General features: G+C 39.6%; 1 protein-coding gene across 4 annotated transcripts; it reads left to right on the top strand.

The window, feature by feature from the left end:
- Nucleotides 24-24,693, top strand: TRIM23 (tripartite motif containing 23). Of its 4 annotated transcripts, XM_021381576.1 has the most exons (11): nt 24-248; nt 574-736; nt 13,405-13,526; nt 14,359-14,637; nt 15,207-15,389; nt 15,936-16,151; nt 17,131-17,265; nt 19,346-19,475; nt 19,592-19,702; nt 21,083-21,207; nt 21,546-24,693. In XM_021381576.1, exons 1-11 carry the CDS (start codon nt 156-158, stop codon nt 21,723-21,725), a joined length of 1,737 nt encoding a protein of 578 aa, XP_021237251.1. In that variant the 5' UTR covers nt 24-155; the 3' UTR covers nt 21,726-24,693. The 4 variants fall into 4 exon arrangements, with proteins under 4 accessions (XP_021237251.1, XP_021237252.1, XP_021237254.1 ...); XM_021381577.1 differs by lacking the exon at nt 15,207-15,389; XM_021381579.1 differs by lacking the exons at nt 24-248; nt 574-736; nt 13,405-13,526; ... (2 more) ...; nt 15,936-16,151; nt 17,131-17,265 and adding an exon at nt 18,944-18,962.

Below are 25,151 nucleotides of genomic sequence, written 5' to 3'. Positions count from 1 at the left end.
AACTGCAGTTCTTTGCCGCTGGTCGGAGGAAGCGCGCTCAGTCCTGCCCCTACCGCTGCAGAGGAGCGCATGCGCAAACTCGTGCGGCTGGCCGTTGTCTGCAGGGTCGCTGCCGGCCCCTTCCTGTGTGCTCTCTGTGCTCCGCCCTCTCTAAGATGGCGGCCCTGGCAGTAAACAAGGCTGCTGCCGGGCCGGACGGCAGCCGTGGAGCTAGTAACAGCCGGGGCCCGGCCGGCGCCGCCGTGAAGGTGAGGTGGGCTGCCCACTGCTTGGCGCCCTCAAGCCTGTGGTCTGCTCGCGCTGTGGTGGAGGTGCCTGATGGCCCCGGGGGGAGGTGTAGTAAGGGCTCGTCGGGGCAGGAGAGTTTCCCTGAAGCTGTGGGTGCTGGGTCGTGCTGGGAGACAGCTGCGGGGGGGCCCTCCATCTCACCGAGGGGCTCCGGTGATCGGCTGCGAGGCGGGAGGCGGTCGAGGAGGCCCCGAGCGGGACCTGTGCTCGGGAGAGGGCTGCTGTATGCTGCTTCTGTTTTTTTTCCTCAGCCTGGAAACATATATTGTCGTTTCTAACATATAGGTTCTTGAGTGCGGAGTCTGTGAAGATGTGTTCTCTTTGCAAGGCGATAAAGTTCCTCGGCTGCTTCTTTGTGGCCATACTGTCTGCCATGACTGCCTGACCCGGCTTCCCCTTCACGGGAGGGCCGTCCGCTGTCCTTTTGATCGACAAGTAACTGAATTGGGTGAGAAAGCTGAAGTCTGAACTTGTTAAAACCACTCAAGCCACGATGTTTAAAAGACTAGTGAGTCTTAGCAGGAAATGTATAAAAGCTAATTTGTGTTAGTGGGCCGGCAGTGTCAGAATATTTTCAGCCACATCACAGCTATTAACTGTAAAGAAGTGAAAATGTTACAGTAAAGTGAATGGCTAGATAATGTGTGTGGATAACACGCAGGGCCAAATAATATGAATGTGCTAGTTGCGGTGTTTGTTTTGCAGCACTCCTTCTGTACTGTGGAGTGCTTGTTTTCATCGAGAGAAGTGAGAGAGATCTCATAAAAATTAAGTAATAAGTTTTTATCTTCTCCTTGATCATAGGCTTGTAAACACCTTATTTGTAAACCTGTATTAACAAAGTGACTGGTCTGTTTCAAATCCCTGTTTAAAAATTCTTGACGGGACATCAGTTTCCTGTTGTCCTGAACATTAAATAAACCGTACAATTACTAAAGTTGTTTTTTTGTCAAACAAATTTGTCTGGATTCGTGATGAAATGATAACAAACCTGTTCTTAAAATATACGATAATTCTAAGTGTGATATAACTTAAATTAGCCAGCCATCTACAGGGATTTCATTACTGTAGAAATGTCTCTAGGGAGTATTTGAAAGGATCAGATATGTTTTTTATAGCATAGAGGGAGTTTATTTTAGGCAAAAGATCGTACATGCTTGTGATTGCCAGTTCAACATAAGGTTACAGAGAAAGCAAGTTACTAGAAGAATTTGTACCAAGGTTAACTTGTGAGCAGAACTGGCTGCAGTAGCTTTGAATAGCACAGTGAATGAAAATGTTTGGATGGAGGAGAATCCATGGAGCAGGAGATGTCAAATGTAGTAATTCATGAAATAGATGTACAGTTATTAAATTAGCAAGAATAAGTGTTTACTTTGAAGTGAGAGAATCTGCTAGAGTGAGAAGAATATTAGTGTACGTAATGGAAAAAAGAATTAGGAAAAGAAACATCAGCATGATGTGAAAGAGTTTTGTATGTGGTGGGAGAGGTGTGGAGTGAATGTGATTAAGAGTCTCACAGTTTGTTTTATTTTTTATCTGTGACTGTACAGCTGTACAAGGTTTCTGTAAGTATGCTTTTTTAGGGAGTAGGTATCATATCAGTCTTGCTGTTGTGAAACTTCAGTGTGAGACAACTGTTTGTGTCTTGTAAACTGAGAGCAAAGCTTTTTATTGCAATGGGGACCTTGTCACTTTGTAGCTTTTACTGTGTGATTTTCACCTGACAGTTGAAAGCATCCTGTAGTTATTTTTTAAGTTTCAGATTTAACCAAAATGCAGTTTTAAAAAAACACTAAGTTTCTTCATCTTTATATAATAATTAGTAGTTTCTGATGAATCACAGTGAAGTGTTAAGTTTGCAAGGCTTTTACAGAAAGGAAGAGGGAAGAAAAGCTGCAGCTTTCATTTCTAGGATAGTAGGCTTGCAGCTTACTGGATAGTTCTGGAAAGAAGGATGATATGCTGTCACCAGCAGTTGTTCAAAAAAAAGATGGAAAATTTTAGCAGAACAGCTTGAGAGTCAAAACACTTCTGTGAATAAAAATGTGCTGCCTGCTGATTTGAAGCAGAAGACGGTCATAGCCACGTTTTGTCTCATCTGTTCTGTAAGAAGCGTCTCAGGAAATAGTACTTACAGCATGTAAAAATGTGTACTATGGACAGCATCTTCTCATGATCCCTCTTTGAGTAGCTTGTGTGTTTGTTGTCTTGTCCTAATCACCTGTTAGTTACTGCTGTTAGTTGAATATCAGCTGTGGCTGTTTCCTTAAGTGATCTCAGGAGTGGAACTGGAAAGGAGGCATGGCAACACTGCACCTGACAAAAATAGCTTCTGGTTCTTCCCTACCCTCCATTTAAGAGCCTGTTAGGAAACAAGCTCTATTTTCACCCATTTCTGCAATTACAATTCTGCTTTTCAGTGAGTTAAACTCATGCAGCTGTTCAGTAACTAAATTTATATTATGAGATTGCTGTACTGAGGAAGTTCTGTTGAAAGAAGAGCTATATAACTGGGGCATAAGGCTACCTGTGTTGAACAAATTGTTAAGTTACTAACTACAGATTTTATGGATGCTTTTAAGCTAATGGATGTTTAAACTATACAGTTAAGCAGACAGAATTACTTGTTTTCCCTTGCTCTTACTGTTATTAGATTTTACTACTAAATCACTCAACTCTGCATTTGTCTAACTATTCAGAAGGATTCTTAAGCACTTCTCAAGAGTTACCCAGATATCTTTATGAAGGTTATCTTTTCTCTGCTCTGAAATGGGCATTTGGTTTTAATTTGCTTGCGTATCTCTTTTAGATATACAAAATGGGCAAAATACTTCTAACCCTGCCTTCTCAAACAATCAGAATTTCAGGATATGCAAGGTCTGCAAGTAAAAATTGACAGTAAGACTTATAAAATCTTTTTTCTTCCAAATACTCAGATTTGGGAGAGTAGCCAAATCATTTCTAGCAGCCTTCTTTCTCTGTTCTCCTTCATGCATGGGATTGGAGTTTTTCTGTGATTTGTTTTTTGGTGTGTGTGTTTTTGTGTGAGGTATTTGGGTGGTTGTTTTCCAAAATACATAAGCCAGGGAATTTTGGGAAGGACGTGCTTATGTAATAGCCTTGGAGGCTGGCTTTTCGCTTCACCTGAGCAGCTCTGCTAAGGAAACCTATTAGAGTTTATTGCTCAGGTGAACTCTTCCTGCCATCATCATGTTACACAGCTTGAAATACTTTCTGTCATTAAAACTTGTTCAGCTAATGTATTCAGTCTTCGGTGTATATCATGGAATCCATTCCATTGGCATTGTTCATATATTCTTTTGCTAGAGTGCTAAAATAAGACTTCAGAAAAGAAAATGTGGCTGTAATATAATATTCTTTCTGCGTTTTTCAGGTATTTAGATGCAGGTGGCTCTTTTATTACTCTTGTTACTTATAATTTTTTCCCAGATGAGCTTCATGCTCTTGAAAATGTTATTTGTATTGTTGGCAGGAGTCCATCTTAATATCTTCACACAGCTCAGTCACTGTCTCATTCCTGGCAGACATGCTTCCTGCTATTCACGTCTTACTCTTCTTTTTAGAAGAAACAGTCAGATTGTGTGGTGGTTTTGTAATGAGCACAAACATCCCTTGTAGGCATATGAAGATGAGATCACTAGACTCTTTTACACTTGTGACCAAAGCAGAACTTGAACTGAAGTTTAAGAGACTAAGCAGATGTACTTATGCAACCTATTTTCAGTGTTTTTTTTTATTATAAAGTATAGGCTGAGTATGCAGAAATTGTTTACTATGTTTAGTACAAAAAGGAGCAAATTGGCTGTTTCTCAAATATGTACTCTTTGATAGATACCAGTGAAATGGAATGTGAGCTTCTGTAAAACAGTGCATGTTTTATAGGTGTTTATTTGTTATAAATTCTGCTTTAGTAGTTTAGTTCAGATGTATACTTGTAAGCTTTGCCTATTCTCTGTGTCTCTGAGGCTGTCACTGCACTAATGATGCGTAGCACGTATTAGCAAATTTCAGCAGTGATTTCAAAAAATCAGACTGAGTTTGTTTCTTGTAACAAGTTTAAAATCTGATCTAGAAAATAGCTTGTAAGACAGAATAACTACAGGCATATCTTTTCTACTAATTCTGCTTTTTTTCTGACTTGAATTCCTCTTCATGCTAATTGTGGAACAGGAGAAGAATAACATGATTAAAATCAGATACTGGAACGTAAACAAAGGGGAATACTTTATTAAGGGAATTTTCTTGGCTTTTAAATTTTTTTAATTAACATAAAATACTTTCATGACATACTCTATAAAGATTGAACAGATTCTTCATCTTTCAGCTTTATCCAATATTTAGCTAAAAGCTAAGAAAATGTTTGCTCCAAGGGCTCATTTTCTATAGGTGTATTTAATAAGTAGGTTTATCCTTTTGGAGTGTGCCTCCATATGTATTCTGTTATTAATAGCTCTCTGGATTAATGCCTCATTGGATCTTTGAGGTCTACACAAGTATCAACATTCATTAAATGGGTGCATTGTTAATGTGCAAGTGTTATACTGTAGTAACTGGTTTGTACATAGTCATTTTGGTATGGGATAGTGTTACTCTAAACACTGTAGAAGAGAACTATCCAGATCCTTTTCTGTTATTGCTTTTTGGGAGTTAGTGTCCAAAAGTCTGTCTAGATACAGTGCCAGAAAATCCAAGCGCTGTTTACAAACTGGTTTGACAGAGTTTAGATTACTAAAATGGGTATTCTATTTTGTATTTTTTCCTACTTGTAGTAAGAGATTACTTTTTCTTGCTCTGTTCTGGAAAAACACCATGATACTGATAGGAGTACTCATGGTAAAAAATAATGAGGAATATATTAAAGCAGATGTTTGTGCTAAATGTAGTTGTAAAATTTGTAAAAGACCAGAACATAAACTCCTTCAGAAACTGTGGCGAACAAAAAATTGAACAAAAAAAATTGTTTTTTGTTCACATCCTGTTTTGTAGAGTGCTGAGGTCTTAAGCTGAATATTGGTAACCCTGCTTGCACTGTAGAAAGTTTCTTCTTTAGAACTGGTAGCTGCAGAGAGTAGTGTCATGCACTTGCTTTGTAGCAAACTTCAATACCTGATAGGCCAGTTTCCAGAGAGAGGAGATTTGCAGGTTGCTGGAAGTCACATCCAACCCAGTCCTGATAAGCACTTGTTTTTTAGTTTTTTTTTTTTTTACGTATAGTCAGAGTTGTTTTGTACAAGTTGAGAGAGTTGGAGGAGAGAATAGCATATACATGCTCCCATTTATAGCTACAGGAAAATAGTTTCCATCCACAAATCTGTATTCTGAACTCCACCTTTTATCTGAGACAGGTAATCTGTATTTTGTGTTCGGCCACTCAGAATAATAGAAATGTCTTCAGGGAAGTACGCCTAGAAAATCAAGTTTTGTGTATTAAAACTATAAGTAATGCAAAGTGGTAAGGTCTGCAGAGTGGATATGTTGGTTCCTGTTCAGAGGTGCCATGGCATTGTTCTTGCTTTGACTAGATGTGGCATGTATCTCAAGAAAAACAGGAGGTATTTAATCGTTCTACAGACTCTTCCAGGCAGCAATACCTAACCATGTAGTGCAGCTCTACTGTATGAAATGGTACAGCAAGAAAAATGTCGGGAAGTTGTAAGAGCACTTGTATGTATTTTAAACTAGCTTTGAGTCTTAAAAACCGTCTTCTTTCATTGCCAAGAAACAAATGTATTATTATTCTCTTTTGTATTATTATTATGTATTTTCTTTTCCTTCAAGAGCTATGAAACAATACATTAAAATTTATGGCGTGTTTGACAACTCTCACTATTGAGGAAAAAAAAATGTCTAGGTTAATTGAGATGACATCTAAATTTGAGAAGGATGCGGAGGGCATACAGCTACCAGGCCACCACAGGGCACTGCAATTCAGACGTCTGAAACAACACTTGGGAGAATCAGACAGTTAAAGTAGCCTGGACTTCTTCTTTGGGAAGATAACTGGGATGTAGGTTGGGTGAGGTCATGTCAGATGCACACTCCTGTCAGACACCAAATATGTGGACTGAAAATGTCAAGAGTTTATGGAGGTCATTTGGAGCCAACCTCTATCTCCAGTTGCTGTTCCCCTGGTCTTTGCACCTGAATTATGAGATGAAGCCCAGATTTCTTCTGGATCTGGCACTATATTCTAAAATTTTGTTTTCTACATTCATGGTTAAAGCAACATTTAAATTGTTACTTGAATGTAATGACGAGCCATTTTATTTATTTTTTTACAATGGCATAATGAGTAGAAGTGCACCAATGGATCGACTTACATTCTTACACTGGTACATTTGCTTGGACTGTAAATACTTGAATTACAAAAGCAGTATGTACATGCAGTTTTGCCTAGATAATGTACAAAAGTTGGATAGATGAGTCAAAATCAAGTATACAGATGCTTTTTAAATACACGAAGGTACTTCAAGGCTTTTACTTAGCTGCGTAAAAGTATACGTCAGTACCCTGTCAATACCTGTGAAGTTGCTTATGTGCTGCTTTCTATCATTCTACTCAAAGCTAGCAAAAACCCCCTTATTCTTTTTCCTGCAGTTGATAATTTGTGTGTGCTTCAGTCAATATCTGTCAAAGAGTTAAGGGCAGTGTTGTGTGATAAAACTTTTCTTTCATTTCAGTGCACAAAAGAAGTGCCTGCATGCAGAAGTGTTCTGTTATATCCACCATTACCACTGAATGCTAATTAATTAATTTACTTGAGCTTTCCTTTAATCTCTGACATGTGGCTTCAAGAGCTGGTGAAAATTATTTATTGTGAAATCATAAACATTCATGGGTTCTGTGATATTTGTTAGGAGGGGTTTATCTTATTTATTAACTGTTCTACCAATTTTGGCAAACGGTATCATAATAAAATCCCTATGACAATAGCAGGAGATAGCTTTTTTTTGAGTACATCAGAAAGAATGCCTGTTTGTTAGTTTGTTCCTTCCAAATCAGGAACCATTAAAAAGTAGTTAAAACCTGTACCTGTGTTGGTTGTGTGCACTATATATGAATTACCTTGTTAGTGTTAATTGTGACTTAAACTGATTACAAATTCTGCAGTAACAAGGTTTCAGTTTAGGCAGTAGACACCTTCAGAAGTAGATTGGCCTGAATCTGAATTTAAAAACAAAAAAATAGCAGAAATAGCTCTGTCAATCTAGAAATTTGCAGTGAATTCCACACTAAACTACTTTAAAAAACAGATCATCCAGCTCACCAAATTTCCGTAAGTTTGTAGTTGTGAGTCAGCAGTGATAGTCAGCCTACTGCAGTTATTCAAACATAGCTCTGGAGATGTTATATATTCAGATTCTTTATAGTTGGTCTTCGAAAACAGCAAACATCCCATTTGAGGAATGCCCCATAGCATCCTACTGAAATACTGCAGAATCATCGAATGGCCTGGGTTGAAAAGGACCATAATGATCATCTAGTTTCAACCCCCCTGCTGTGTGCAGGGTCATTGACCACTAGACCAGGCTGCCCAGAGCCACATCGAGCCTGGCCTTGAATGCCTCCAGGGATGGGGCATCCACAACCTCCTTGGGCAACCTGTTCCAGTGCATCACCACCCTCTGTGTGGAGAAACTTCCTTCTAACATCTAACCTAAACCTCCCCTGTCTTAGTTTAAAACCATTCCCCCTTGTCCTATCACTGTTCACCCTTGTAAACAGTCATTCCCCGTCCTGTTCATAGGCTCCCTTCAAGTACTGGAAGGCCACAGTGAGGTCTCCCCAGAGCCTTCTCTTCTCCAAACTAAACAAGCCCAGTTCCCTCAACCTTTCTTCACAGGAGAGGTGCTCCAGCCCTCTCATCATCATCGTGGCCCTCCTCTGGACCTGTTCCAAGAGCTCCACATCTTTCTTGTGCTGGGGGCCCCAGGCCTGGACACAGTACTCCAGATGGGGCCTCACAAGAGCTGAGTAGAGGGGGACAATCACCTCCCTCTCCCTGCTGGCCACTCCTCGTTTAATGCAGCCCAGAACATAGTTGGCTTTCCAGGCTGCCCATGCACACCGCTGGCTCATGTCCAGCTTCTCGTCCACCAGGACCCCCAAGTCCTTCTCTGCAGGGCTGCTCTCCAGGAGGTCTTTCCCCAGTTTATATAAATACCTAGGATTGCCCCGGCCCAACTGCAGCACCTTGCACTTGGCCTTGTTGAACCTCGTTAGGTTCTCATGGGCCCACTTGTCCAGCCTGTCCAGGTCCCTCTGGATGGCTTCCCTTCCCCCTGCTGTATTGGACTACACCACTCAGCTTGGTGTCATCTGCAAACTTGCTGAGGGTGCACTCGATGCACTGTCTATGTCATTGATGAGGATGCTGAAGAGCACCGGTCCCAAGATCAACCCCTGAGGGACGCCACTTCTGACCAGCCTCTAGCCTGACATAGAACCAGTAATCACAACCCTTTGTCTGCGATCAGCCAACCAGTTCTTAACCCACCGAACAGTCCATCCTTCAAATCCATACCTCTCCAATTTAGAGAGAAGGATGTGGTGAGGGACCCTGTCAAAGGCTTTGCAGAAGTCCAGGTAGATGACATTCTCTTGTTTACTAATGCTTTCACTGCATCATAGAAGGCCACCAGATTGGTCAGGCAGGATCTGCCCTTGGTGAAGCCATGCTGGCTGTCTCAGATCTCCTCTTTGTCTCATATGTGCCTTAACATGTCTTCTAGGAGGATCTGCTCCATGATCTTCCCAGGCACGGAGGTGAGGCTCACCGGCCTGTAGTTCCCTGGGCCATCCTTTCTCGCTTTCTTAAAAATGGGAGTAATGTTTCCCTTTTTCCAGTCACGAGGGATTTTACCCGACAGCCGTGACTTTTCAAATATGATGGAGAGGGGGTCAGCAACCACATCAGCCATCTCTCTCCTAACCCTGGGACGGATATCATCGGGCCCTATGGACTTGTATACATTTAGTTTCATGAGGAGGTCTTGAACTTGTTCCACTGTTGCAGTGGGATGGAATCTGCTCCCCGCACCCTCACGTAGAGGTTCAGGGTCCTGGCAGACATGGGAAGCCTGACCACCAGTGAAGACTGAGGCAAAGCACTCATTGAGCACCTCAGCTTTTTCCATGACTGAGGAAGCCTGTTCTCCGTTCTCATTTATCAGAGGGGGAGTGTGCTCCTTGGCCTGTCTCCTCCTGCCTATGTACCTGTAGAACCCCTTCTTGTTATTTTTCACATCCCTTGCCAAGTTCAGCTCCATCTGTGCCTTGGCTTTCCTGATCCAACCTCTACGCATGCAGACAACAGCCCTGTATTCCTCCCAGGCTACACAACCCTGCTTCCACTTCCTGTACATTTCCCTGTTTTCCCTCAGTTTAAACTGCAGGTCCTTGCTCAGCCATGTTGGTCACCTGCCTCCCCTGCTATACTTCTTCTGCTGGAGGATGGAGAACCGCTGTGATCTCAGAAGGGTGTTCTTAAATAGCTGCCAGCTCTGTTCTGTACCCATGCCCTTAAGGACAGTTTCCCAGGGGATCCCATCCAGCAATTCCTTGAGCAGCTAGAAGTTTGCTCTCCTGAAGTTCAGGGTCCTGACTCTGCTTTTTGCCAGGCCTGTGTATTTCAAGATCACAAACTCCACCAGGGCATGGTCACTACAGCCCAGTCTGCCTCCAGTCTTAACCCCTCTAATGCTCTCCTCTGCATTGGTGAGCACCAGGTCCAGTAAGGCTTCACCTCGGTCAGTCCGTCTAATACCTGGACTAGAAAGTTATTTTCAGCAGACTCCAGCAATCTCCTGGATTGTCTGCCGCCTGCCATGCTGCTATCCCAGCAGATATCCAGGTTGTTGAAATCCCCCATTGGACAAGAGCCTACGAGCACAACACTTACTGCAGCTGAAGCAAGAAGTGTTCCTTCTTGCTTCAGCTAAGAAGGCCTCGTCAACAGGCTCCCCCTGATCAGGTGGTCAATAGCAGACCCCAACCACTAGATGTCCTTTACTGGACTGATCCTTGATTTTAACCCACAAGTTCTCAACCTGATGGTGGCTGTTTCTCAGGCAAAGCTCTTCGCAATCTATCCACTTCCTAACACAGAAGGCACTCCTACCCTGTCCATCCCTTCTGAAAAGCTTGTAGCCCTCAATCAGAGTATTCCAATTGTGAGATTCATCCCATTGTGTTTCTGTGATAGCAGTTAGCTCATACTTTCCTAATTGTGCCATGGTTTCTAACTCCTCCTGTTTATTTCCCATGCTGCGTGCATTGGTATAGAGGCACTGCAGCTTGGCTATTGGCCTCATGGCCTTCTTGGAGGAGCCCTCCCTAATACCTCCAGGACAAGTCTGGGGTTTTCCCCTACTGCCTCCCAAGATGACAGTGTTCCCACGCTCTCCTCTGTCACCGAGTACCCCTTCCCCCACTGTATCTAGTTTAAAGCCCTGCTAACCAGCCCAGCCAGCTTGCTCCCTAGAATATTTGTGGCCCTTCTAGTCAGTCGCCTCCCATCCGCCATCAGCATTCCTCCTTTTTGAGGGCTACGTCCCAAGCCATAGTACCCAAAGCTCTGAGTGCAATGCCATTCACAAAGCCATTCATTCAGCATGTTCATCCTCCTCCTTTTGTCCAGATCCCAGTCATCAACTGAGAGGACAGAGAACACTACTTGCGCTCCTGATCCCTTCAGCAGTCTTCCCAGAGCCCTAAAGTTCCTTTTGATCACCCGAGAACTTCTTTTGCCTACCTCTTCATTTCCAATGTAGAAAACTAGTAAAGGATAATAATCAGAGGGCTTGACCAGGCAAGTGATGTTCCTAGCAACATCTCTCACCCAGGCTCCATGCAGGCAATACACCTCCCTGTGGGATGGGTCCGAGTGGCATATCGGGCCCTCTGTTTCCCTCAGAAGGGAGTCCCTTATGATGACAGCCCTTCTTTTTTTTCCTGTTTGACGCTGTATCAATATGAGGACTAGTCTGACTAGCCCCGGGCAACCTCTCCTGTGTGGATGGACCTTCACCCACATCCACATCCCCCTGTCCCTCCAGCTCCAGAACCTCATACGTGTTACGTAAGGGCACCTGGGAAGGTGGGACAGGCTGAGAGGCAGTCTGATTGCTGCCCTGAACAGGGGCTTGTGTCTATCCCTTGCTGTCTCTGAGGTCACCCGCTCCCATCTGACTGTGAGAAGGTAGATGATCCCCCGCTGCTTGACGAGCATCTGCCCCATGCCCTTCCTGTAGGGATGGCAGAGAGGAACTCCACCAGTCAGTCTCCCTCTCACAATCCCAGATGCTCCTCAACATTTCTACTTCTTCCTTGAGCTCCACCACCAGGTTGAGTAGCTTATCCACCTGCTCGCACCTCACTCAGGTGGAACTCCCGCCACCCTCCCCCGGCAGCAGCAGGCTGAGGCACTCCCTGCAGCCAGAGACCTGAACAGCCATATCTCTGGGCAGATGCTCCATCTGGGTTGACGCAGTCTTCCTGGGGCAAGCCCGCTGTCTTTTGGAGACCATGTTTAAACCTGTGGTCTCAGAGACTGCCAACAGGAGAGCTGGTCTCCTGAGCAAAGAGGGACAGCACTTACATGCGCTCCCTCTCGACCAGCCTCCCACACCTGCTACTGCAGTATGGTGTGGGCAGTGCGGGCCATGGTCATACACTGATTTCCCATCCATGTTCTCAGTGGGCAGCAATACTGTTTGGTTGCCCTGTGTGGTCTCTGTACTAGCTTCTGCCCTCCCCGAGGCTATTTATAGCCTGGCAGCCAAGGGTCAAGGGTGGGCAGTGCCAGCTCCACCCCTGCTAGCTCTGCAGTCCACACACAAGCTGCCAGCCCACAGCACAGACAGGGTACTTTTGCTGACCTTTTTCGCTTCAGATCCCTTGCCCAGGGTAGTCTTACCTCTCCTGAAGCTGGTCTCCACAGCAGTCATACCTCAAGGGAGGATGCAGACAGGACAGTGCCAGGCTCTTCTCAGTGATGTCCAGTGCCAGGACAAGAGGCTGTGGGCAAAAACAGGAATGCAGGAGGTTCCCTCTGAACATTGAGAAGTACTTCTGTGCTGCGTGGGTGGCATAGCACTGGCACAAGTTGCCCAGTGTATTTGTGTCTCCTTGGAGACCTTCAAAAGCTGCCTGAATATTGGCCTGGACACCCTGCTGTGGGTGTCCCTGCTTGAGGAGAGAGCTAGACAGCCTATGGAAGCTGACTTCCAGAGGTCCTTTCCAACCTCAACCATTCAGTGATTCTGCATTGACTAAAAAGTAATGATTAAATGCTCAAAGGTGGTGCTTTATCTTAGAGGCATATTTGCCTTTCAACAGAGAAAATGTTTTTATGATGCTGATGTTAAAAGAAGTCAATGCGTGATGTTTTCTTGGAAAAGTAATGACAAAGGTTTTCGTACGGTATGTGGCCTAATGAGGTAGCATTTAGCAGCAGTCATTGGGATGTAGTTCTGTTTTTACTCTTCATCACGTTGCTTCCTCCTAACTACTGAAAAATGAGGTGATAAAGGTGTAGATGTGAGCTTCTGCTTTTCTGTAGGGAGTATGACAGGAACCTTTTTTTTGCTGTATCAGATAGTTCTGCATATAGGTCCTTCTTTCTGAATATTTTCATTTTCATTCAGTTTTTTCCTGAGATGAGGTCTGCAGTAGGTATTGCATCTTCTGATTTGGGGAGTATGAGGTTAGTGTGAATTGTTCATAGCTTCTGTTAGTACAGTAGAAATGTTAACCATACATAGCTATGCAAAACGTATGAAATTTCATGATAAACATTATAGTTTGTGCTTCATATGGTATTTCGTTGTTAGCTATCACAGATTATTTTATGAAGAGCGTTTCTTAAGTAGGGAAGATCTGCATAAATAGTAAATAATTCTGTGATGGAAAGAACGAAGAGGGTGGAAAGGTAGTGTGAGCTCACAGAGTGGTCATGGTATCTCTCTGGAATTATATGTCCTTTTTAATGTTTATTAAAATCTTGGCTGTGGATTGTAAAATTCTCTCTATGTTATTTGCTTGGGTATTTTCTTCCTATCCTCCCCTTCATTTAATTCTTTCTCAAAATAGGAGATTCTGGTGTCTGGGGATTGAAAAAGAATTTTGCTTTGTTGGAACTCTTGGAACGGTTGCAGAATGGGCCTCCTGGACAGTGTGCAACGGCAGAAGAAACCATTGGTCTATCTGGAGAGGTACCGGTTTTGAAAAAAGCAAAGAACTTTGTTACGTTTGCTTAAAAATATCATTAGATAGAAGAAAAAGAAAATTACTTGGCAAGTGTAATTTCATTAATGAAGTTGTTTTCTTTCTGTATCAAATATGAAGATTTTCAGCAATTACTTCATAATTAAATTCTAATGCGCACTGACTACATCAGAGAATAAGTTATTATCAAGTGTGTATATCTTCCCCATTTTTAAGCGTTAAAGATTTTTCCAGGGGGTTGCTTGTTTGAGTATTCTGGTTATAATTTTTGAGATGTTTCTAGAACTTATTAGGAACTCTTTCTAAAGACTTTGAAGCAGCGCTTCTTTCCAGATAGTTGCCTTTTATAGTCATTCGACATGACTGCATTGTTTAATAGCTTCTTTTCCAAAAAGGACTGCTTTAAGCACCTTGGTATTAGCAACTGGTATGCACAAAGCATGCAGTGCAATTTTAGGAGCAGATCATTATCCTAAGCACATATTTTTCTGTTGGTGTTTTGTCTTTGTAACTTTCTCATTCTTCTTTCTTTAACGTCTGTGTTGAAGGAGTTGTCTGGAGCCTGAATTACCTTAGCCTCCAAAGCTTTACTACTTCTGCTGAAGTTTACATTTGCAGAATCAATGAACCCCTCAATCAATACCCCTCTAGAGTAATATTGGAACTTACAGTAAAGGAAAGTGACTTCTTTATCATTGTTATTTAACAAGAAGTCAAGTTTTCGAAGTAGTCCGTATTGGTGTCAGGTATTCTGATTTTTCCAGTGTTATTGGTATTAAATATTAACAATTTTTGTTTATGTTGGTGTTGTTTTTCTAGTGTATCATTCGCTGTGATGAAGATGAAGCCCATGTTGCGTCTGTTTATTGCACTGTTTGTGCCACTCACCTGTGTGCAGACTGTTCTCAGCTTACTCATTCTACAAAGACACTAGCGAAACACAAACGTGTACCTCTTGCTGATAAGCCTCATGAGAAGACCATGTGCTCCCAACACCAAGTGCATGCTATTGAGTTTGTTTGTTTAGAAGAGGATTGTCAGGCCAGTCCTCTCATGTGTTGTGTCTGCAAAGAGTATGGAAAGCATCAAGGTCATAAGGTACTGTTAATAATCTGTTTCTAGTCATACTATGGAATGACTTGCATATTATTTATCCAATTAAAGTACAAAAGGTTATCAAGAAAGGAGAGTAGAATCTTGATGTGTCTTCATAGAAGTACTGTCATCCTTTTCTTTTTGCTTTTCATTCTGAGAACTGCCAGGATAAAAGTTACAAGAAGAACCGTTATGGTTAAGACTACATTAAGTTACTTATATGCAAGGTTGTGCTGTCCCTTAATTTGATGCTTTTTGGAACTTCTCACAGTATTAAATTGCCTGTCTTGAAAGGTGTTACTCATCATGCAGTAGGTTCACCCAACCGATTGCATTCCAACCACCCTTTTGTTTTGTGTTTTTTTAATAAATAATTACTGTAAACAGGCAAATTTTTGTTTTTACTTATGTAATTGCTGGATGCCTGTCTTAGTCTTAGAATAATATGTAGTTCCTGAATAATGCATTTATGTAATTTACTTAATTCACATATTTTATGTCTAGTAAGATGTAGGAGATAGTTAAGGAAGATATTTGTGCTTGATCATTTATATATTGCTTTTAATTAATAGCATTCGGTCTTGGAACCAGAAGCAAACCAGATTCGTGCATCCATTTTAGACATGGCCCACTGTATAAGAACTTTCACAGAAGAAATTTCAGATTATTCCAGAAAATTAGTTGGAATAGTTCAGCATATAGAAGGAGGAGAACAAATAGTTGAAGATGGAGTTGGAATGGCCCATACAGAACATGTATGCTATCTTTTTTTTTTCCTGCATATACAGAATATTTGCTGATTGTAATAAGAGATAAGAGCTTGTAAGGCTGATTTTAAGCTTCTAACAAATTAAGATCTTTTTTTGAGGTATTGAATTGTAACATACCTTATTTGAACATGTGCCATTTCAAGGAATTTCTTTGAAAACTATACGTAGGCTTCATAAGACAAAACTTTTAAGTTCTTAACTCTACCACGAGATTGAGACTGCTGTCTCAGTACCAAGATCTTGTTATTGAGACAACAGATAGAGGTAATCTGGTAGTACATTACAGTGCTTTTAGCCTGCATGACCATAGGCAGTAGGGAAAGCTATATAAAAGCTACTTGATTGTTGAAATAATTTCTTGGAGGATCTTGATCTTAACAACAATGAGGCTGCCTGTATAAATGGGACTAGAACTGTGAGGTAGCTAGGCAGACTTGAACATAATTAAGAAATTTAAATAAAATGAAAAATACACTTGTACGGTCATACCATGTTTTTAGTCCTCTTGATCTCTTGGTTGTGACGCTGCAGGTACCTGGGACTGCAGAGAATGCTCGCTCTTGTGTCCGAGCCTATTTTTCGGATCTTCATGAAACTCTTTGTCGTCAGGAAGAAATGGCTCTTAGTGTTGTTGATGCTCATGTGAGAGAGAAGTTGATTTGGCTTAGACAACAACAAGAAGACATGACTATCTTATTGTCACAGGTTTCAACAGCTTGCCTTCATTGTGAAAAGACTTTACAACAGGTGGGTTCGCAAGTGAGCTGTAACATCTGGCAAGAGAAACAGAATGCAATGTAAGTTTAGGCTACAAACAAAAAGATTAGGCAGTACTCTGCATTTTCTTTTATTATATAATTTTAAAACTGTAACTATATAACGCGAGATTGGCCAAGTTCTCCAGTTGCTATAAATTCTGTGGTGTGACTGTAGTCTGGAGTAACTTCTGGTTGATTGTGAGTGGGGTTTTTGGGGCAGAGGTGAAACTGAAGCAAGAAGAAGCCTACAGGATTTATGGGAAGGATTTTGTTGTAGTTGCTAATAGATGTGTTTGAAAATGGTTATGTGAGGCTGGTAGGAAAAAAACGATTTTATACTGAATGACTTGCAATACAGCATTTGCAGTATGGGTAATTCAATATTATACTAAATGTGTGGAGAAAGTGAATGCGTGAGAGTGTCTGATGCATTATTCTTTTAATGATAACAATGAATTGAGTGTGAGAAATTACTTCATTAGTGTGTTACTTGTACTCATTTTTTTTATTTATTTATATCTAGTGTCTGATTGCTTAGTCAAATGTGCTGTACAAATCTTCCTGTCAATAACATCTGGTTATTGATCATCCTTTTTATTAATTATGTTAGTGTGTGCTGCAAAGCTGTATTTCAGCTGCTGAAATTACATGTAAACGATATAAATATTCTAAATGTTTAACTTTACTCTCTTGTAATTTCTATTCTTATACATAAAGGACTAAGAGGTCAAGAAATAACTTTTTCAAAAACACAGAACAATTTAGTATCTACATGTACTAGAGAAAAATGACAAAACCTATGTATTTTTTTTAATAAATTTTTCTGTTAAGATTTGTTTAACTAAAGCATTTCTATTTAAAATGAAAGTTCTAAAGTTTTCTTTCCATCTATTGTATTTACATTTGTTTGGTCCTACTAAGTAAATTACTGAGGGAAATGTATGCTTATGTGTTTTTCATCTGTGTAGGATGACTGCAGAGTAGTGTTGGCCAAACAGGAAATTACAAGACTGCTGGAGACATTACAGAAGCAGCAGCAGCAATTTACAGAACTTGCAGATCATGTACAGCTGGATGCTAGCGTACCTGTCACTTTTACAAAGGTATTTTTAATCTCGTGAAAAATACAGCTACCCAATTTATGAAGTTCCACATGTGCTTTAAGTGAAAGCAGGAATAACGTTATCTTCATTACAATGCTGTTTGTGTTGCAGCAAATGGAGGCAGTTTACCATGAAGTTGCAGCATCTTATGACAAGATGAGCGCTCTCCGGGGCAGCAAAACCACTATGCTATACTTAGTACAAGAAACATTTAACATTGGCTGCATCAGTAGTTTTGTTTGAATATCAGCTGCTTTTCTTTAGATTTTCAGGTTAGCGTTCATGAACTCCAGAAACATCTTTCTTTGGTGACGTCCCTGATTTGTTGTACATTCAGCTTAGACTAACAGTTTTTTTCCATGCACAACACCTGCAGAATACTTACTACATTTTTTGAATATTGCACAGCTACGTTTTAAAAACGTGTTAACGTATATTTCAGTTTATACCATTCAAAATAATGTATGTGGTTGCTCTGAAAATAATGCCTCCTATTTTATGTTGGCGCATGATGTCGGAGGAGGATGTTGGTGCTATGGCAATAAAGGTTGAACCTTCCTACCAGTATTCCATTACACTTTTTTGCCATGTGACAGCTGGCAGCAGACGGACTGTCTGACAGAATGGTTTCTGACAGAATGGAAATGCAGATGGCACAAAGGTGTGTCATTGAATTCCTCCATGAGGAAAAAATGGCACCCATTTGTAGTAGGCATGTTACTGTGGTGGTCTTCACTACACCCATTGACATTCATCAATGCTTGTTGAATGCTTATGGAGACCAAACAGTGGATGTGAGCACAGTGAGGTGGGTGGTGCATTTCAGCAGTGGTGATAGTGGCATTGGATCGCTTCTGCTGATGCACATTCGTACAAGAGTGGCATGCAGGCTCTTGTTCATTGCTGTTGAAAATGCATGGCTGCTGGTGGTGGCTGTGTTGAAAAAGCGTGTTTTGTAGCTGAGGATTTTTCTCACAGTGTTACTGTGTTTTTTATAGCTGTCAAAGTTTCTGTGGAAATAGATAGGAGGCATTACATTTGGAGTGACCTACATATTTCTTTTAATTTATTAATTGATGTCTTGCAGTAGCTTTGTGTTCACTGACAGTTTGGGCAGTGTGTGTATTCTTCAATTTTATTTATTGTTTTAATATTTCAAAAATATTTCGTCTTTGTAAGTGGTGAAATTATTTGCATTTTGATAATTGTGATACTTTTCATCTTGTTAGACAAAATGAGTTTGAGAATCTGAAGAAGTACTTTGCGTGATTTTTAATTTTTTTTCTCATTCTGCTCAACTGAGAGAGGAATGGGATCAATTATTGCTGAAGTGAAACTGAGAATTTAAATGTTGCAGTTGAAGCTTTTGTTATAACAAAATGAATGCTTCCATGTGAATTTTGTCCTAGGCATTTTATATTAATTATCAGTATTGCTATGATCATCTTTTGTCTAGTATGGTGTTCTCTTAAGAGATTTCATGCCATATTCTTATGGAAAACAATTACTTAGAGTTAGTTCATTGCATTCCTGTTATTTCTGCAGCAGGTACCTAATTCAGAAGTGGTATATATATTTTAAATCATTACTTCAAGCAGTAATCTGAAGTAATGTTGCTGTTGTCAGGTTGTGAAAGATTGGAAATGGCTCGAGGAGAAGAAGTATAGCTGTGGAGCCTTTGACAGTGGAATAACTCTGTAGGTGGGAGTATTAATACTATGAGAAACATAATGGAAAAATTACTAAACCAACAGATTTCTCAGGTCTGAGAATTCGAATTGCTGTGAGCAACTTATTCTTGGGTCAAAGCCCCATGACAAAAGAACTTGAAATGTAAACAAGCATGAGATTGGATGTCTTTCTGAAGACATGATAATTCAGGTAGGAGTTGCAAGTTCACTACTGAATTCACTGGACATTATGGTCTGTGTTATTGCTGGAGGTGACTCGATGATGACTGTGCCTTGTACTTCTGGAGTTCATCCACTTAATCACTTCACAAATATTGAGAAGATAAGCATCTTACACATTAGGAAACTCAAATTAGAAAATCCTTAACTTTGTGTGCTGCTTCTTCCAGGACAACAGGGTACATATTGGACCAAAAATGGAAATTCGAGTTGTCACTCTAGGATTAGATGGAGCTGGCAAAACAACTATTTTGTTTAAGTTAAAGCAAGATGAATTCATGCAGCCAATTCCAACAATAGGTTAGTCACAACAATTTAAATGTAAGAATTTTCCAAATGTTTTACTTATCTATGTAATTTGATTATTTTACACTTATATAGAACAAGATTATAAAACTTGAATATTTTTTATTTAGGTTTTAATGTTGAAACAGTAGAATACAAGAATCTGAAGTTTACTATTTGGGACGTAGGAGGAAAACACAAGTTGAGACCCTTGTGGAAGCATTATTATCTCAATACCCAAGGTGAGATTAATAAAACTTTTAAACCATATTTTGTCTTCTAATTTATATTTCATAGCCAAAAAGATTGCCAATAGAATATTTATAACTGTAAAATAAGTTTGATGCAAAATTCAGCTGCTAGATTCATGAGCTAAATATTTTAATCCAGTTGTTTATTGTGATAAGGGCGCATTCTACATAAATCCATGGGACAGTTCATGGAGCCAAGCAAAATTAGAATCTGAGGCTTTGACAACAGACAAGGTACAGTGTTCCAAAGTTTGCATAGTGAGAAGTAGTACTTGCCAGATGCAAACTTTAAATAGCACTACAAGTGAAACTACTTGGTTTTTAGGAGCCTCTAGATGGCAACTTAAAAAATTCTACAAAGTTTTATAACTGACTTGGTACTGTAGACTAGATTTCATAATCAAGCAGTTTATTACTAAACTTCATTATAAATATTGCTGACTTGGAAACTAATACTATCCTTCTGTAAGTGCTCAACAGTTATTTTCCAGTTTAGAAAGGGATTCCTCTTCATTAATTTGCTGTGAATTGCCTGAAATACTTAGGAATGATGAGCATTGATTTTAAGTGTTTCATTTTATGTATTATATAGCCTTCACTGCAAACTTCAACGTTTTCAGTCACCTCATTTTTACAAACTTTAAGAAATTGTAACGTTGGGTTTCTGTGGTCCTCTTAAAACTCACTTTATAAACACCAGTAGTTATGTCAGCTTTGAAGAACTGTAAATTGGGATGAAAGAGTGTGCAGTTAACTTGGTGCATATCTGCAGTAGGTTTTGTTTGATTTTGGTGTTGTGTTTTTTATTAAAATAAAACAAGTTTTAATTCTGTCTTTTACCTCTGCCTCTGAGCTCTCCAGTTTTCTGGCGCTGTGATTACCCTTTGTGGTGCATAGTAAAATTTACTGCTGCTGTGTTGGGTCTATGGAAATCTTCTCTATTATGTGTAGTCCGTAGCTCAGGAAAGCAGCACTGGTTTGACTTCAGAGATTTTACAGCCAGCTAAGACAAACTGAAACAGTTGTGCGGGAGTCTGTTGGACAAAAATGAATCAAAAATGTTTTGAGTGGAGATACTCAGTGCATACAGGATAAAACTGGTGTTAGACCAGAAAAGTTAGAACATCAGACTTTATGTTAGACTAGACTAAAAACTGCAAATTTTTCTTTGTTTTGAGATGAATTCTGGATTTTTGTATGAAGTATATAAGCATGTATGGTATTTCTCAGTCTTGCTGGACTTGAAAGTGAAGTTGTACACTGCCGAGAAATTTGACATAGAAGACTTCTAGGAAAAAAAGGTGTATCTTTTGACTTTACAGTTTGTATACAAATGTGTGTAAAATGTTTGTTCTTTTTTTTCTTTTACAGCTGTGGTGTTTGTTGTTGATAGTAGTCACAGAGACAGGGTCAGTGAAGCACACAGTGAACTTGCAAAATTATTAACAGAGAAGGAATTGCGGGATGCCTTGCTCTTGATCTTTGCTAATAAACAGGTACTTGGGATTTTTTTTTCACTCTGTTACTCTTTACTTCAATTTATGAAATTCAAACTTTCTGAATCCTCTGTTGTAGGAAGAGAATGGTGATGTGAAAAGGATAAAATGTACACGTTCTTCTTATGTTTAATTTTGGTAAAATAAGTGATGCTAGTGTACTTAATAGAGTCAGTAGTCAGTTTTTGTTTTATTATTACATATAGTAAACTTGTAACTGTTTGACTTCTGTGTTTGGAAAGCTTTCGTGTGGTACATAACCTCAGTCTAAGACATCTGTTAAAAATCCTTCAGATGTGGTACAGAAGAATAATTGAGTCTGTCTGATTCTGTTGCAGGATGTAGCAGGTGCGCTTTCAGTGGAAGAAATTACAGAACTGTTGAGTCTCCACAAACTCTGCTGTGGCCGTAGCTGGTATATCCAGGGTTGTGATGCTCGAAGTGGTACAGGACTTTTTGAAGGACTAGACTGGCTTTCAAGGCAGTTAGTGGCTGCTGGTGTCCTGGATGTGGCTTAATTTCAGAACAGATAAGTTTGTAGTTTACTATTTTGTTTTGTTTGCATGATTTTGGATTTTGTAACCAAGTCTGCTGTCTGAAGAGGGGACTTGCTTTAACTTGGTGGTTACAGAAAAATATAAGACTTCATGCAAGATTGGATAATTGTTTCAGTAAGCTTGTGCAGTTAGTCTTTTTGAAACTTGATATCTGTACAAGTAGTGAAATGGGCTAGTTATATGAGTGCCTTGAAATTCTTTTTGGTGGAATTAGCTTTTTAAAATTTTAAATTCTTCACTTAAGAAATATGTTAGTTTATCTAATAATTGTAACAAGGTTACAGTAGTTAATTGATGTCAGAAAAATTTTGAGTGATTCAGAAATGCTTTCCCAAGAAACTATTCCAAAATCCACTGCAAACTATTAGAATAGCCAGCTCTGGCCATAAGGCAGAAACAGATGATGCTATTCTTAAATCTAAGAAAGTTGTTCATCTGAAGCTTGTGTTGAAAATTACGTGCAGATACACTGCTAATGGTAAATGTGTCCTGCATTATTTATTAGCTTCCCTGTTCCTTACTTTAAGGGAGCATAACTGGGCAAAGAAAATTGAGAATGGGGAACAGTGTTGTAGTACTATGCAGCCGGGTGTCATTGTTTAGCTGGTTGTTTCCTAGGAGATTTTTTGATGTTTTTTTATAAGTGTACACATGCTAAATTATCTATGGATAGAATACAGTGATATTAAGTTGAAAATGTTCTGTGAATGCTTGAGGACGTAATCTGCCTTCAGAGATTAATCTTGCTCCTCAAGAAGTTTAGAAAAAAACAAACCACAAAACTCACACGTTTTTAAAGAAGCAATGTGGTGTAATATCAATCCATCTATGTACTCATGTAGAAGTCAAGCCTCCAGATTAAGGTAGTGGCCTTTACTGATTAGATAACATGATGAAAAAACATTGTTCGCTAGTTATAACTTTTACAAGATCAGATGGCAAAATATGATGTAAACTTTCTGTATATAGATTAATTCTTACTCCATGTTCCACATTTAACTGTTACCAGTATCTCCATTTTCAAAGGTCACTCATTCACAAGCTGATGAAATACGGGTGCAGCACTTTTTAAATTTAGAAGAGGTTGTGATCACTTAATGGCATCTTCCTTTTCTGCTACACATACAATTCTGTTAACAATTTTTTTTTCTGACTGGTGTCCATAGAAGAATTTCCTGGCCTCCTCTTCTAGTACACAGCCATTGCCAACTGAAGAAACCATGCCCGTGACTCTCTTCATGTCAGTAGAAGAGCTGGGAAGAACATAGCCAATAGATCAAAACTGGATAGCGTCACTTACTGCAGTAGAGGTGACTAGGATGAACCAGATGGTGGAAATGAGCAGCTAGGTAGGTAGATAGGTAGGTAGGTTTTTCTGCCACAGTGAAAAACATACTAACTTGTGAACCTCACCTGGTAAAGAAAATTTATTTCACGATCTATGACTATGACTTTCTTTATATTATTAGCAGCTTTATGATCTTTTCCCACTACGTACCTTAGGTAAAGCCAAGAATGTATAAATAAATAATATAGTATATTTGCACTTTTCTTCAAGAGGAAGCAGTTAAAGTAGCTACTTCCGCATTATCACACTTGTTCTTAGTTTTCTCATTTCTTGTATCTCATGTAAATGACATCAAATGTAGCTTCAGTTTAAGCTGGTCTAGTGACTTGTAATAGTAGCTGAAAGAACACTAGCTTTAAAATAGTAGAAATTTGTAAAAAGGGCTTTGGTGTCTGTATAGGTACTGAGAAGGGGTAATAACTCTTTCTGCAGATAACCTGCTAAATCTAGAAATAGTTTACAATGGGCTGAAGGATGTTTTTCCTGCACCGAGCTGAAAATTGTTCCTCCTTCGCAGCCTGTAAGTTCTTGCACAATACGCTGCTGGCTGCTCTTGACTTCAGTGTCTGCTCAGCCTGCAAAGCAGTTCCAGATCTAGTTAGTGCTGACTGTCCCTTCATAGCTTTCTTTTTAAAATATGTACAAGTTCTGCTAAGTGTGGTAGATACCTTTTCCTGGAATACAGGGAAGGCATCTGTTCTTTTGAAAAACTTGAAAGTGTAATTTTATTATAGTGGGCAAATGCTGGTCTTACATTCCCTTTGAACTCTTCAACTATGGTTCTAAATTACTGCTTTAAGATGTTCAAAGTGATCCGTTTGTGAGTTGTGTTCTTGATTTGGTTTTTTTTTTTTTGGTAAGAGTATATTTGAGGGCACAGGAAAAATACTTGTACATCTTTTTGAGCACAAAAGATTGCTTGCTTGTGACGTGTGGAATACTACCATAAAGTGTTTTTTAGTGGAATTTATTTAAGATGACTTCAAGTAACTGTGAAGGAATTGCATTTGTCTGTGAACTCTTCAGTGCAAACTGGTGCACTAAGAGGTTTATTTGTATTATAAGTTAATACTATATATAAACTGCTTCAGTTATAAATTTAAGCTTGTTTCCCCAGTTTTCTAGAACTTGAGTTTTAGTGTACTGACTTGTGCGGTGGAGTATTTCCTCAACTAGAACTTAAGCATTACTATGAGGATTATTTGAAAAGAGTTATTAACATTTTGCAGGATTTTGGCTTATTTGTGAAATTAAGTAAATGCAACATCCAGTGACAATGTTGTGGCTTTCTTTAAAGAATCTTGGCTCAACAATAGTATGCTTAGGCTAACTGGAAAAATCGTGGTTTATCGTATCACATGATGTGGTGATACTGTATGCTGTCTTCAAAATTATTGTGGATTGTGTGGTACTTGAGGAATTTCTTCTGAGATGGTTTAATTTCTGAACTGTCGGATGTTACATTATGATTTTTGAAGGGAAAGAGCTCTTTTAAAGGAAACAATTCATGAGCTGCTGCAGTCTGAGTTGCCCAGAAAAAAATGATATTTTTTTTCAATAAAATTATCTAAAACTTCTGGAGATCTAGTCTTCTTTTAATAAATTAGTTGTCTTGTCATCTTAAAATAGAGGTGCACTACATATTACATACTGCAAAATTCTCATTTGATTCCTCAATATACTCTTCTGTGTCATAGTTTTCCTGGGATAGCAGTTTCCAAAAGCTCTGAATTTGATTAGCATACATTGCATCTCTGTGAACTGAAAAAAAGTTATCACAGTCATATGCTCCTGAGTCTTGTGGTCTTACGTGGACGTGAACAGTCAAAATTAACACTACAGTATCTTAGAGTAGACTTAACTATCCAGCATAGTTCAGGATCATATTTAGCCACAGGTTCACAACACCATTTCAATTAAATATTTTAGTAAAAGCTGTAATACTTGTCTGATGTTTGATGTAAAAATCAAGCCAGCAACAGTGTGCATGGGCTAAAATAATGAGAAAGGAAACATTAAAACACACACAAAAAAAACCA

Source organism: Numida meleagris, chromosome Z, assembly GCF_002078875.1.
Source record: "Numida meleagris isolate 19003 breed g44 Domestic line chromosome Z, NumMel1.0, whole genome shotgun sequence".
NCBI classification, from domain to species: Eukaryota; Metazoa; Chordata; class Aves; order Galliformes; family Numididae; genus Numida; species Numida meleagris.
Note: the sequence above shows the minus strand (reverse complement) of the source record. Positions and strands in the feature narration are given on the sequence as shown.

What these genes read in the sequence shown, in the direction of transcription:
- TRIM23 (XM_021381576.1), top strand. Translation starts at nt 156, where the DNA reads ATGGCGGCCCTGGCAGTAAACAAGGCTGCTGCCGGGCCGGACGGCAGC. An exon ending in CGGCCGGCGCCGCCGTGAAG is followed by an intron (nt 249 to 573) that starts GTGAGGTGGGCT and finishes TCTAACATATAG; the next exon opens with GTTCTTGAGTGCGGAGTCTG. An exon ending in TCGACAAGTAACTGAATTGG is followed by an intron (nt 737 to 13,404) that starts GTGAGAAAGCTG and finishes TTCTCAAAATAG; the next exon opens with GAGATTCTGGTGTCTGGGGA.